This window comes from Paroedura picta, chromosome 17 (genome assembly GCF_049243985.1).
Source record: "Paroedura picta isolate Pp20150507F chromosome 17, Ppicta_v3.0, whole genome shotgun sequence".
NCBI lineage: Eukaryota > Metazoa > Chordata > Lepidosauria > Squamata > Gekkonidae > Paroedura > Paroedura picta.
In genome coordinates this window covers 24,373,807-24,387,461 of record NC_135385.1, presented here as the reverse complement: position 1 = coordinate 24,387,461, position 13,655 = coordinate 24,373,807, and the positions used below count along the sequence as shown (strand labels likewise).

The 13,655-nt window shown below is 58.9% G+C and overlaps 1 protein-coding gene across 4 annotated transcripts in view; it reads left to right on the top strand.

The window, feature by feature from the left end:
• The first annotated feature begins 892 nt into the window (after positions 1-892).
• Positions 893-13,655, top strand: part of CASKIN1 (CASK interacting protein 1) — a 45,090-nt gene continuing 32,327 nt past the window's right edge. For 2 of the 4 annotated variants that reach the window (XM_077316822.1, XM_077316819.1), the window contains exon 1: positions 893-1,157. In XM_077316822.1, the coding sequence (XP_077172937.1) occupies positions 908-1,157 (250 nt within the window). In that variant the 5' untranslated portion in view covers positions 893-907. Of the gene's footprint in view, positions 1,158-3,414; positions 3,627-13,655 lie in introns of those variants that run through there. The other 2 variants (XM_077316820.1, XM_077316823.1) reach the window with 2 other exon arrangements.

Sequence of the window (13,655 nt, the reverse complement as noted above, 5' to 3'; positions counted from 1 at the left end):
GCTGTGCCCAGGTGGGAGGGAGCAGAGCCCTAAGACGGAAGGTCTCGGGTGTTCTCAGGAGTCTGATAGCAAAGATGGTCATGGGGGGCTTGGCCTTGCAGGAGGGGGCAATCCTATGGCCTCCCCTGCCCAAGCTTTCGAGGGTGCACAGGCACGCCCCAGGGTGCTGCTGCTTTTGAGGCAAGGGACTGCCTGGCTTTGCCTCAGCAACCATCTCCGCATCTTTCCGCCAAGCCCCCCCTCCCCCCTCCCTCCCAGCCGCCTGCCTGCCTGGCTGGCAGCCGTCCGATGGCTCCTGGCCTCCCTCCCTGGGCTGCTGCTGCTGCTGCTGGGCTTCTCGGCCGGCCGTTGGGGGAGCTGTGCTCCTTCCGCGCAAGGAGGAGGAGGAGGAGGAGGAGGCGGCCTTTCTGCCGAGAGAGGGAGCTTTTCCCTCCCGCTGCCCGTCCAGAGGTGCCCTCCCCCCCCCTGTGCCAGCCTGCCCGGTGCCAGCTCTTCTCTTCCCTCTGGGGCGGGGGGGGGGGCTCTTTCCCAGCTGCTCAGGAAGTCTCCGCTCTCCTCCGTGTTCCTCGTTTATTATCATTCCCTGCCAGAAACTTGGCTCACCGAGCCGATGGCAGTCGTAAAAACGCCCATCACAACCTCTTTGCAAAGGAGCTGCCGGGAGGAGGCTCTCGATCCGGACCGTGCAGAGATGGGGGGGGGCCTCCTGCTGCTTCCTCCGCTGCTCTCCCCCCCCCAGCCTGTTTTCCCTGCTCCCCTGGGCCGCCAAAGGCCTGGATGGTGAACAGGTGTTGAGGGCCAGGATCTCCCTGGGACAGACATCCCAAGCAGAAGGGCGCAGGCCTGTTTTTCGTTCTTGGCCCTCTTGCTGCAGGAAATGCATCTTGCTTCTCCCCCCTGCTGAGCCATGCGCTTCCCGCAGCAGCAGCAGCAGCAGAAACGTACGCGCAGCCCTGGCCCTGGCTCCTGCGCAGAGCGGAATCTGGGTCACTCCTGCCTCAGCGGTTTGCCTCCCCAAGAGGGGACTCTTTCTCGGGCAGGGAAGTCGGCCTCTCTGAAGGCAGCCCGGAGCCCTGTGCTGCTCCCTGCAGGGAAGGAGACACGGATGCCGCTGTTTGGCCGGACCCCGTTGGCAGCAGAGAGACTCTGCCTTCAAGGTGGGTTAGGGATCGACTGCTTCAGGCAATGTGTGCGGGGTCATGGAGCAGGATGGTCCCCCATGGAAAAAAAGGACAAGTCCTTGCATGTAGAAAACTAGATTGCAAGCTGCCCCTGCCCGGTAGACTGAATGTAGAAGCCTAGCAGTCCGATCCTAACAGAGCGTTGCCCTTCTAAGTGCATGGGCCTGGAATGGGGTGACTCCACTTAGGACAGAACTGTAGCTGCCATGCCTCACTCCCACGTCCTTGCATCTAGAAAACTAGATCACAAGCCTCCCTCCTGCAGTCTGAAATGGTCTGGCTTAACGGCCTCAGTCACCACAGGATCGGAGAGCCGCTTTCTCACTGGGCCGGATTGAGGGGCCTCCGAGAGAGGGAGGGGTGGGCCTGGCCGGTGGGACGCAGGGCTGTTTCCTGCACAAGCCCCACTGACAGTGAGCCGGACCGCAGCGGGGCTCCCGGCCATGGCTGTGGGGTTGTGCTGTGTGGGTGAAGGTGGAGGGGATGCCCACTGCGTGGTCTGCCCGCCCCAGCTGATGTGATCTGTGGGCCTCAGGCAGGGTCCCGGCCGGCCGGCGAGTGCAGAGGGGGCTGAGCCAAAGGGTCTGCCGTCCTTCCGCTCTCCCCAGTGTCTGCGGCCGCTTAAGCCAGGCTCTTGTTCTCCAATAAGCCGGGAGCCCTCTGGATTAAGGCTGCAGAGACGGATGCCGCCAGGCATGACGGCTGGTCACAGCAGGGCTGAGGGAGTGCGATATGCAGGCAGACAGGCTCGGCCCCAGGGGGCTGGCAGAGCCCCAGGACTTGTTGCGGGAGGCGGCGGAGGGGCCAAGCCCCGGGAAGGGATCCACAGCCCACCCCTGTATCTGCCTCTCCCCGGGGTCCACCTGGGTCAGGGACCCCCTTCCCTCCCTGGAGAGGAGCAGGCAGGGCTGGCCCCCGCGATGTGACTGGCCGAAGCGCAGGCCGTTCTTTCCTCCTTCCTCAGGGGCAGGAAACCGCAGAGATGGAACGGAAAAGGAACCGTCGTCAGGAAGACCCTGGGAAGGGAGAGGCCAGACCCCCCCCCCAGGGACAAGCCCCCCAGTCACAGACCCCCCCTCCCCACAACCCCCCAGACCAGCCACAAAAACCTGCCTTTGCTTCTTACAACACCGTGGGTCAAACATATATTCATTAAAACATGGAAATATTGATCCCATTATTAAAATTGGTGATTAAAAAAGGAGGATCAGCCACCCTCTTACCCAGCGGCGTGTGTGGTGTGATGGGAGAGAGATTTGGCATCTGGCATCCTAGAGCACTGATTTCTGCATGGGGGGACTCCTTAATTTGCTCCCGCCCCCCGGAAAACCCTGCCCGGGTGCTCAGTTGACACTGCTGGTCCAGTTGGGCTGCCCACCCAACAGGGAGTGTTGCTGGCAGGAGGGGGCAGCTGGCCAGCGCCGGTTCCCTGGTCAACCCTGGTGGGCAAAGGCCCCGGGGGGGGGGCGGCAGAGCGAGGAAGGGGCAAGGGAAGGAGCGCTGCCTCTGGAGCCCCCGTGGGGCAGGGGCCTTGTAGCCATGTCTAGGGGGGGATGCGGGCCTCATTCATTCATTCATTCATTCATTCATTCATTCATTCATTCATTCATTCATTCAGTCTGCCGCCCTCCCCGGGGGCTCCAGGCGGTTTACAGGAAACGGGGAGGGGGGGGGGAGATCCTGGTGACAGCCAGAACCACGTGACAGGGCCCAGCTCTGCCCGGGACGGTGGCCGCGGAGGGCCCGGCGCCCTTTTCACCCTTCACCCCAGCTCGCCGGAAGCGCCCTCGCCGAGCCGGGCCCGGGGGTCGTGGGGGGGGGGGTCGTGCCAGGAGCGCGCGCGAGGGAGGGGGTCGCGCGGCTTCTGCGCTCGGCGCCCCCTCCCCTCCGAGGCCGCCTGGGGACCCGCCTCCTCCTCCCTCCTCCCCCCTCCTCGTGGGCCGGCGGGCGGCTGCAGCAGGGCTGGCCGGAGGAGGCGGCGGCGGCGGCGGCGGCCATGGGCGCGCGGGGCCCGGCGGCGCGGAGGAGGAGGAGGAGGAGGAGGCACCGCTGAACCGGCCCGCGCGACAAGAGCAGCAGCAGCAGCAGGAGGAGGAGGCAGCAGCGCCCGGCCCCGCCTCGCCTCGCCCGCCCGCCCCGCTGCGCGCCGCCGCCGCCCGCCCGCCCGCCGCCGCTGCCCGTGCCCTCCGCCTCCTCCTCCTCCGCCTCCTCCTCTGCCCGCCCTGCCTGCCTGCCTGCCTGCCTGCCTGGGCGCCGGCGAGGGAGCGAGGAGCGGCGGGCGGGCGGGCGGCGGGAGGATGCGCTGAGGTGGGCGGCGGCGGCGGCGGCGTCGGGGCTCGGCGGGGCTCGCGATGGGCAAGGACCAGGAGCTGATGGCGGCGGTCAAGGCGGAGGACGTGGGCGCCGTGCTCAAGCTGCTGCAGAGGCCCAAGCCCGGCAAGGCCAGTGAGTGCGCCCCCCACCCACCCCCCACCCACCCAGCCCCGGCCACCCTCGGGGGGGGGGGAGGAGGCGGCGGCGGGGGCACCAGGGGCGCCCAGGCATCGGGGGGGGGGGGGGTGGGCGGCTGGACGGGCTGGGCAGGCCCTGCCTCTCTCCGGCTTTGCCAAGCCCCTGGCACGGCGGCTGCTGCTGCTGCAGAAGGCTGGCAGGCTGGCAGGCAGGCAGAGGTGAAGCCGTGGCCCCGGTGGAGGGGCCCCGTTGGCCCTGGCAAGACCGGGGGGGAGCCCTAGGCAGGGCATGAAGCCGTCCCCAGCACTGCCCGCCCCCTGGCCCTCCCGCTCTTCCCGGATCGCTCTGAGGGGCCGGGGTCTCTGCCCAGGCGTCCCGAGGGTGCCGCACGGCCTGGGCCGGGCGCAGCTGGGCTGTTCTGCCGGGTCCGCGGGCCAGGCTCCTCGCCACGGAGGCTTGGGTGTGAGGCGGCTCTTGAGGGCTCCTCTGCGGCCAGGGACTCTGTCTCCGGATCTGAGTGCGGGGCCCCTCAGGCTGCTCTTTGGGGCTTGGCTCTGAGCAGCCTCCGGGTCGCTTTGGGGCCGCTGTGGGGCCCGGAGGTTTTAAAAGGTGCAGCACGGGAAGGCAGCTTGTGAGCATAAAGGCAACTTGTGTGCCTTTGGGTGCCTTCATTGGCAAGCAGAGGCTGCCTGGCGCTTCCAGCTGAGTCGCTGTCCAGGGACAAGCCAGAGTTTCCTGCCAGAGAAGAGTGACATGGTCCAGCGTGTGGTTGTGCTGGGGGAAAAAATCTGGGCCGGGGAAATGGACAGGGATTGCGCTCTGGGTTGCAAGGAGCAGGAGGGGGACTCCTTGTCGGTGGCACACAGCCAGGGGTCAACCAGTGTCCCCCCCCCACCCGCTGTTAAGGTTTCCCCTGCCCCCCACCCTCAAGACACTGCTGAGTCCGGAAGTCGATTCTTTGGGCTGCTGAAACCCCCTTTTAGGCGCCCAGGCCTAAAGGTGTGTCCTTTCACCTTCACCTGTCAAACACTCCATGAGCTGGCTTAAGCTGGGGAAAGGCCCCTGTGACCTGGCCATCTTTGTGTAAGAGCAGCATTCGAACCTGACCCTCTCTAGTCAAAATACCGCCCTGGTATCTGGGAAGGAGTGTCTTGGCGGTGTAAGAAATGTGCTTTGTATATGCTCAGGTGCCTTCCTACCCCCCCCCCCCCTGCATTCTGCAAGTGACCCACCTGAATGCAGAGGAGCCTTTGGTTTTCTGGCTGATAGTTGAGGATTTGAGGCACTTATTGATTCCCTCCAACCCCAAAGTTGTAATCTGTTTGCGGAAGTGTGGCAGACGTGCGATTCTCTAGACTGCAAAGCATTTATGATCTAAATACTTGGCAAGTATCGATCAGCATTCTTTGACTCTCATTTTTATGCTCAGTGGCACTTTCCCTTTTTGGGAGAAGGACTGAAAATCTTGCAAAATCGTAGTCACTGGTGTTGAATTCCTTCCCGGTCTCACCCCACCATACCAGATAAATCTGTCAGAAGCAAGGAGCTGTTTAAGTACAGCCGTTCAAGCCATCTTCCCCTGGCTCTGCTGCAGAGATGGGGTGGGAATGCTCTTCACTCCAGCGGAGGCTGCCTGTTACGCCTCTGTATCAGTCACCGTTCCAGGCCCTTCTTCCAGTAAAGAGGGGCTCTTGAGAAGCCGTTTTGCTTGGAAGCATGCAGGTTGGATACTGTTTGCTTTTTCCGCGTCCTAAATGCGCCTGGGTCCTGTGGGCAGTTGCCCCCTTGATAATCTTGTTCTTTGGCAAATGGTTAAGACTGCACAAACTCACTGGAGCATTCTGCACAGGAGCTTCCTTTTGGGGTGACTCAGAAAAGAACGGTGCAGCCCGGCCCAAAGTGGGTCACGAAACCAGGGAAAGGAGGTCCCAGCCTTCTGGAGCTTTATCGATTTGTGCACGCTCTGGGTTTTTGCAAAGTGGGTCACCGTACCAAGTCAATTTGAACTTGTCTGTGGCCTGCCAGACTCGAGCAAAGCTTATCTTTGGACCAGTGCATGCCTCCCTTGGGACCCCCCAGCCCCTGGATCGTGAGAGGCTGAGGGAGGGCACTCTGCATGTGGTTCTGGACTCTTCCCCTGCTTGCTGGTTTTTGCTTTGCTTTGTTGTTGTTATGTGCGAAGTCGTGTCCGACCCATCGCGACCCCATGGACAATGATCCTCCAGGCCTTCCTGTCCTCTACCATTCCCCGGAGTCCATTTAAGTTTGCACCTACTGCTTCAGTGACTCCATCCATCCACCTCATTCTCTGTCGTCCCCTTCTTCTTTTGCCCTCGATCTCTCCCAGCATTAGGCTCTTCTCCAGGGAGTCCTTCCTTCTCATGAGGTGGCCAAAATATTTGAGTTTCATCTTCAGGATCTGGCCTTCTAAAGAGCAGTCAGGGCTGATCTCCTCTAGGACTGACCGGTTTGTTCGCTTTGCAGTCCAAGGGACTCGCAAGAGTCTTCTCCAGCACCAGAGTTCAAAAGCCTCAATTCTTTGACGCTCGGCCTTCCTTATGGTCCAACTTTCGCAGCCATACATTGCAACTGGGAAGACCATAGCCTTGACTAAACGCACTTTTGTTGGCAGGGTGATGTCTCTGCTTTTTAGGATGCTGTCTAGATTTGCCATAGCTTTCCTCCCCAGGAGCAAGCGTCTTTTAATTTCTTTGCTGCAGTCCCCATCTGCAGTGATCTTGGAGCCCAGGAAAATAAAATCTGTCACTATCTCCATTTCTTCCCCTTCTATTTGCCAGGATTGCTTTGCTGGGGACCGTATTTATTCCCCTGTCCTGAAAAGTGTCTTGTAGTGCTGGCCAGGGCCTTTTCAGTTGTGGCTCCAAAACTGTGAATTGCTTTCTCAGGGAAATCTCGGTCCCCCTCTTCCGCCAGTGGGTAAAGTCCTCCTTTGGGGTTCCTTTAGTGCTTCTCTTTGCTTTTTGAAAGGTGATTTTAATGCTTTCCACCTCAAGGGCCTCTGCTGCGGGGAGGCCAAGGTTTTAGTTAAATAATTAAAACAAGACGATCCGGGGAGTAGTTTAGACATTTGGGAAGTTATTATAGATCAGCCATTATTATGTATGGACACAGAATCCTAAAGTTGGAAGGGACCTCCTGGGTCATCTAGTCCAGCCCCCTGCACCTCTCGCTCACCCACTGTCACCTGCCGCCCTCTTGACCCTTCACCGAATCAGCCTCTCACATAATCAATGTTAGTTGTTGGAGATGTGATTGTTTTTTCAAAAGCCAGTTAGCTGTATATTTTGGCAGACAAATTTAGTGGTGAGTGTTTTTCTGGAGCTTTCAAGTGTGTGTGAGGAAAGAGCCTTCCTGTGGAGTCCAGGGTCGTTTTATTGGGGCTGTAACCGCTCCCCCCAATATGGAGTTGACTCTGGGCTTCCTTACTTGGGAGTCCCCAGACGGTATTCCCTGCAAGAGGGGCAACTATGGGAGGCACATCCAGCTGGAGGCACATCACGAGCAATGACCCATTGGGGTTCGAGGGGGGAAATTCCCGTCCTTTGGCCATGTCTAATGATTGCTGGATGCTGATTATTTACTGCCTTTTGGAACTGCAAGACGGAACCCCCCTGTTTGCCTTCTATGAATTCATGCAATTTGGCTCGTTTTGTTGCGGCTTGCCTCTGTGTGTGTGTGTGTTTCTTAATAAAGAAGAAGAAAAACACTGTAAACGACGCTCACAATTCCCATTTGCAACCATCCAATATCGGTTTTCCCCAGTAGGGAAGCTGGCATATTAAAACCAGCGAGGGGGCTCTGTCAGCTGCCTCCCCAGCAGCCTGGCCCCCGGTAGAGGCTCCCCGAAATAAGAGGCAGTTGGAGAACAATGGGGAGAGGAGAGGCTGGGTGCTTGACCGTGCAGGCCCCACATTTCCATGGGAGGGACCCAGAAGGGGCGATTGTACCTCGGCACAGAGGGACTGGCATATGGAGCGATGGCCCAGCGGGTAGGTGGGTCTCTGCCCTCGATGGAGCCTACGGGGCTTTAAAAGCTAAAGCCAGCACCATAATTTGAGCCTGGGAAGTAACAGGTAGGCAGTATTAATGTTTCTAAGAGCAGCATAACACAGATGGGCGGCTGCATTTGGCGATCCCTTCAAGGGCAGCCCCAGGTACAGCCCATTGCAGTAGTCTAGCCTAGGGAGTGTGAGCTTAATCCAAAGAGCAATCGCTTTACTCAGAATAGGCGTGACATGCTCAGGTACTCTGAGATTGGCAAAGCAGAAGATTTAGTGTGGAATGAACCGTGGTCAGCAGAGAGCGACAGGAAACCTTCGACGTGTAGCTGGGTGGAATTAACATCCGTCAGGGATGGGAAATGCAAGCTATTAGAGCCTGTGTTGAGTCAGGAGTCCCACGTTCCTATTAAGGCCTGGGTGGGGAGCTGTGCTGCCTTGAATTGCTAACGAATCCTACTTCAGCAGTTTCAGTCTGGAGAAATGAGTCCAGCCCAAAGCTGTCAGCTTAGAATTCGTTAACAAACTCCAGATCTCTCCAGGGCTTGCTGGGAACCTGGAATTCTTCACCCAATATCTGTGCAAATACCTCGTGTGTCCCGCCCCTTCCAGATGCAAATTCCTCCACTTACCCCTCTGTACCTGCCCCTCGTGTCTGCCGATCTCTCTTCCTCCTCTTGTCCTCGCATCGGATAAGAGAGGGTTCTGACGAAGCAACTCTTGCCCGGGGATAACTTTCATTTGGTTTTTAAGGCGCCGCCAGACTCCTGCTTGTCTTCGCTCTCTTGCTCTAGGTGCTGATAGGCCATCCCGGCCCGGTTTGTGGAGGCAGAGGAGTTCCTTCGGATACGCGAGCCCAGGCGGTTTAGCTTGAAAGGTCGGGTCCGACGTGGGCCCTGAAACAACAGGGCAGCCAGAGTCACTTCCCAGGACCTGCGGAGTCCTGGTTAGTTCATGCCCTGGGGTCCCTGGCCCTAGATGCGGCCCTTAGGGCCTCAAAAGCCAATATGCCGTGGGCCGGTGGGGCTTCAGGGTTTCCTTGACAGGTGGGGCTGCCCGTCCTTAGGAACCCGGGATGCCAAATGCCCCAGGACTTTGGTGTTCTGTGTGTAGTTCCAGGTGGCAGGTTTGCCCCTCTGCTGGCTGCCTCTGGCCACGAGGAGCCGAGGAGAGGGGCCGCTTCCTTGGGAAAGCCCTCCTGCACGGCAGCCAGCCGTGCTGGCTAATTCTTCCCCTTTTAATTGTCTTAAAGCTCTGAAGAATCTCTTTAAAGCGTTTCAAAGCAGCTTAGCCATGATAGGTGTTGCAGGAGCAGCTCTTAACCCCAGCGCAGTCTTCCCCCTGTGCAGGGACGCAAAGCTCTTAAGCAGTTTTTGAAAGGAGATCCCCCCCCCCCCTTCAAGAGAGTCACTTTGGCAAATTTATGACACACACACCTCTGCCTGTTTTTAAGCAACTGGTGTCTGGTGCAGCAAGAGTTTGGGCCAAGCCCCCCCTGGATTCCGAAAGCACAGACACCACACTGCCCTGGTTAGCCCAGGCCTCCCTCTGCACTTTGAAGAAATCTCCCTGGTTACTTCGGATTGGGGCCGGCAATGAAAGTGTTCTGTGTAGACATCCAGCGTGGACATAAATCTGGTATTTGCCAGAATCCACTGGAGGAACATGATAAATAAATTTTAATTTCCCGGGGGTGTTCTGTTGCTGATTTCTAAGCATTAGTAGAAGTACAAAGGAACTTCAAGGGGAGAGTCCAATGTGAAACTGGTGAATTAGGATTCATTAGCCAGTTCAAAACAGTGTCCTGGAAAAGGAAGCTGTGATTCCTAACTCACTAGAGGTATTAATACCGTGCGTATCGTATCACATCTCTTCCAGATGCTAATTACTCCAGCTGAACATGTGCAATTTCCTGTTGTATCTGATTAGCACATCTCATCCTGCGATAACTGTGTTTTGCATTTTGCCTCTCTCACAAAACTTGCATGTTCTACATCCAATGAGGTAAGCTGGGGACAGATTTTGCCGGGATAAATTTTGCTAGCCTGCAAGGTGTCACTGGAATCGGGTTTTATTCAACAGTTGGGAGCGTCTCACATCCCTTCTGAGTGAACCGAGGACTCTGGTTTCGAATCCAGCCTCTGTTATTTCTTTTCTTCATTTACACCTAAAGTAGCATATGTCATTCTCCTCCAGTTTAGTCTCACAACAGCCCTGCAACATGGGTTTGGCTGTGCAGATGTGAGCGGCTGAAGGTCCCCCAGTGAGCTTCCATTGCGAAGCTGGGACTCGAACCTGGGCCTTCCGGCCTTTGGTCTGACACTCTCTCCCCTGCACTGCAGTGCCAGGCTGTCCGTCTTGGGAGCACGCTCTTTCCCTTCCTGTGGTGTATATAAATCAGCCTGATGGATTGACGGTGCATCTGATGAAGCGAGTTCTCCTGCCTCGTGAGAGTTTGCGTTGGAATAAATTCCACTATCCCTTCAGGTGCCCCCGGAGCCCTCTTTTATTCCTCCGTCAGGTTACCTGTGGCTAAGGATGCCCTGCTGAGAGAGCAGCCAGGTGCTAGTCCTGGTCCCTGGAATGGAGACAGTTTTCGAACCAGATTCCCTTCTGCGACGCAAGGGAATAAGCGCTGTGTTTATTTATTTGTGTCCCTCTTTTCTCTGTACAGTTGGGACTCAAAGTGGCTTAGAAAAATGTTTGCGCCTCCTGCTGTGATGCCACAGTGCAGAGAGTGGCCAGCTGTGACCCGGGGCTAGTCACAGTCCTGTTAGAGCTGCTCTCACAGAGTAATTCTGTCAGAGTCCCCCCCCCCCACCTCCCTCACAAGGTGTCTGTTGTGGGGAGAGGAAGGTATAGCCGCTTTGAGACTCCTTTGAGTTGTGAAAAACGGGGTGTAAAACCCAAGTCTACTTTTCTTCTTCTAAAATTTATTCCCACGCACAAACTTTTGCAACTTAAAGCTCGCTTCATCGGATGCATAGGGCGTGCATTTATTAGGGTGTGCATCTATTAGGGACCAGTAGAATCAGGTGATGCTGCGGAGGGCGGGGGAGAGGGGGAGAGGAGGGGGTGCACGAAAACAGGAGTGCATCAGAGGAGCCATCAGCTCCTTGCAGTGCCAGCAGCCCCTCCCAAGCGTTGACAGACAGGCAGGCCGGGGAACATTAACGTGGAATCCGTCTGGTGCCAGGTGTACCCTGGCAGGCCGATCCCGGTCGCTCCCAAGCAGAGAAGCCTGCCAGATTCAATTAGCATGATTTACGCAGGGTCACAGAATCCAGTTTGGCTTGTTGTGCCCTGTGCACACTCCTCGCTTCTTTTCCCCGGGTGGAAACATGAATACCCATGACCTGCCTCTGGGGGATCGATGCGTTCGGGCCCTCCCTCTCCGGGGTGTGCCGCTGGCGTGCCCCCGGGCCCAGCCCCTCCCACCCCAACCGGAGGGCAGAGCCGCTGGGGCAGGTTCACACGTGCCTCCTCTTCAGGAGGGACAACAACGTCTTGTGTGAATGGACCCGGGAGTGGGCGGGCTTCTGGAGTCCTGGCCCTGCTGGAGGACCTCTGGGTAGCCCCTGGGTTTGGGCCACGGTGTGGCTGGGGGCCTGCCCTCCCCACCCCCCGTCCCCCCTCCGCTTTCCGTGGGCGCAGACTTCCTGCCGGGAAACCTCTGCTTGCCAGCCTGTGGGGTTCCTCTCGGCACCCCCTCTGCTGCCTCAGCTGGCTAATTCCAGGCTCCTTGACTCTACCTCATCATCGCTTCTAATAACTTCCTCCACCTCCTCCTCCGCCAGCCGCCGTCTCTAATGAAACCCAGAAACGGAAGCGTTGGGGGGAGCTGCGGTGGGTCACCTTGCCGGGGGGGGGGTGGACAGGGGTGCTGATGGCGATGCCAGCGGAGTTCCCCCTTCCTCTGGGCAGGGGGGGGTGGATTGGGGTTCAAGGGGGCCGCCGGGTCGCTCTGCCGCAGCAGAACCCAGTCTGAATCCAGGGGCCCCTCTCAGAGCAGCCAAGCGTGGTTCAACGTTATTGGACAAATATTGATTATTTTGCAATGCTGTTTTTCAGCTGAATAATATAATAATAATATTGAATAACCCTTGGTTGGCCTGAGAGGGGCCCTGGGCTCAGACTTTGTCCGGTGCTTGTGAATGTTTCCCTCTGAGCCAGAGGCCAAAGATGTGGCTGCTTGAAGCGGAGACCTTAGGTTCATCTCGCGGGTGGCCTGCTTCCTGCCCTCTTCCGTGGCTCCCGTGGCTGGTGGACGTGGACACAGGGGAGAGGTGGCTTGCGGGGTGGGGCTGTGTATTCTGTGGGCCCGGGGTTGGTGGAATTGCTCTTGCAAAGTTCTGACCCAGAAGCACACGGGCAGAGCCTGGAAGAGGTGTCCATTGCCTCCCGTGTGCCCTGCAAGCGCTATCCAGAAATACCCTGCCTCTGCACATGGAGGCTCCACTTGATGGTCACAGCCTGGAGCAGTTAACAGAACCCCCCCCTCCCCCCCTAATTTGCCAGGTCCTTCCTGCCCCACGCACGGCTACACTGTCGCCTTCCTCCCGCTATGGAGACCTTGCTGGTGGGTTGTCCCCCGTGTTGCTTAGCGGCAAAAGGGGGGCCCCTTGGCAAGGGAGCCTGAACGCAGCCAGCCTCGTCTCCTCTGCAGCCATGCTCCGGTCGGGGGGGGGGGGACAGTTGGGCAGCTACATGGTCACTTGGCACCTGGCCCACCCCACAGCTCCGTGTGCCTCTGGGGAGGAGAAGTTGGCCGTTTGAGAAATGGGCCTGTGAGGGGGGGACGGACGGACTCCCGGTTGTCTGCCTTGGATCTTTTTACGCCTGATAACTTCTCTGCCGGTGCCAGAGGGAGGGCTGGAGACTTATGAATCTTCTAGACCACTGGGCTGAACGAGCAACTGGGCTGCGTTGGCCCTGGGAGTGGTTGGTAGCTCCGTGCCCTGAATCTGGAAATGTAGCTTGCCAGGGAAGGGCTCCTGTGTGTGTCCTGCTGGGTGGTTTTCAGCCAGAGGCTCCAGGGCTCCTCAGCCAGGACTCACTCCAGGGGTCCCGCTGTGCCCCGACTGGGGCTGCTGTTCTTCCCCCGTGCAGAAAAGGGCGCCCAAAAAGAGCACCCAGGGAGCACGGGGGCAGGCTCTTCGGGAAGCCGTGTCCGTTCCGGCCGCCCTGCAGGCACCCCCCTGCGGGATCCGCGTCTGGGAAGGCGCCGTGACTCAGTTCCGTGCTGTTCTCACGGGGGCTCGGGAAGCCAGAGGTGTCTCTCGTGTTTCCCAAAGAGATGCTGCCAGATCCGACCCACTCCGCCAGCAGAGGAGGCCTCTGTTTCTAAGGAGACTCCGGGCGGCCTTGGGGGAGCTGAGCCGTCAGCAGCGGGAGCAGCGTGGCCCGGCTGCAAAGAGGAGGAGGAGGAGGAGGAGGAAGATGTTTTGCTGTGCTCTCCAGAGCAAGCTCCAGGCCTCCCCCCTCCCCTGGCAAGTCCACAGGGCACCTCGCAGCTGGAAAGCGGGCAGGCCTTCCCAACTGCCCAGGCAGGGCAGAGCTCTTGGGACTGGGCGAGAGCTGCAAGCCGGCCGTTATTCAACCAGCACAGTTCTCTTTGAGATCTGCTGGAAAGGAGTCGGCCTGGCCCAGGGGTGGGCAAACGGTGGCCCTCCAGATGTCCGTGGACTACAATTCCTATGATGCTGGCATGGTCTCATGGGAACTGTAGTCCATGGACATCTGGAGGGCCACAGTTTGCCCACCCTTGGCCTGGCCTACCTCTGGCTCCCCCATCTTGTGCTTGTGCAGAGCCGGGGTGGGCAGCCCAGGGGGGTCTTGGGGGAGGTTGGTGGGTTTCCGCAGGGCAGCCTTGTTTTCATGCCGGCTTGGTGGGGCGGGGGCTGGGCGGGCCAGGGGAGGGGAGGCAGCAGGCTGGGCCCTCCGGCCCTCTTTGGCGTGAGCGGCCCTTGCTTGAAGCCGCCTGTCCATCGAGGAACGGGGAATG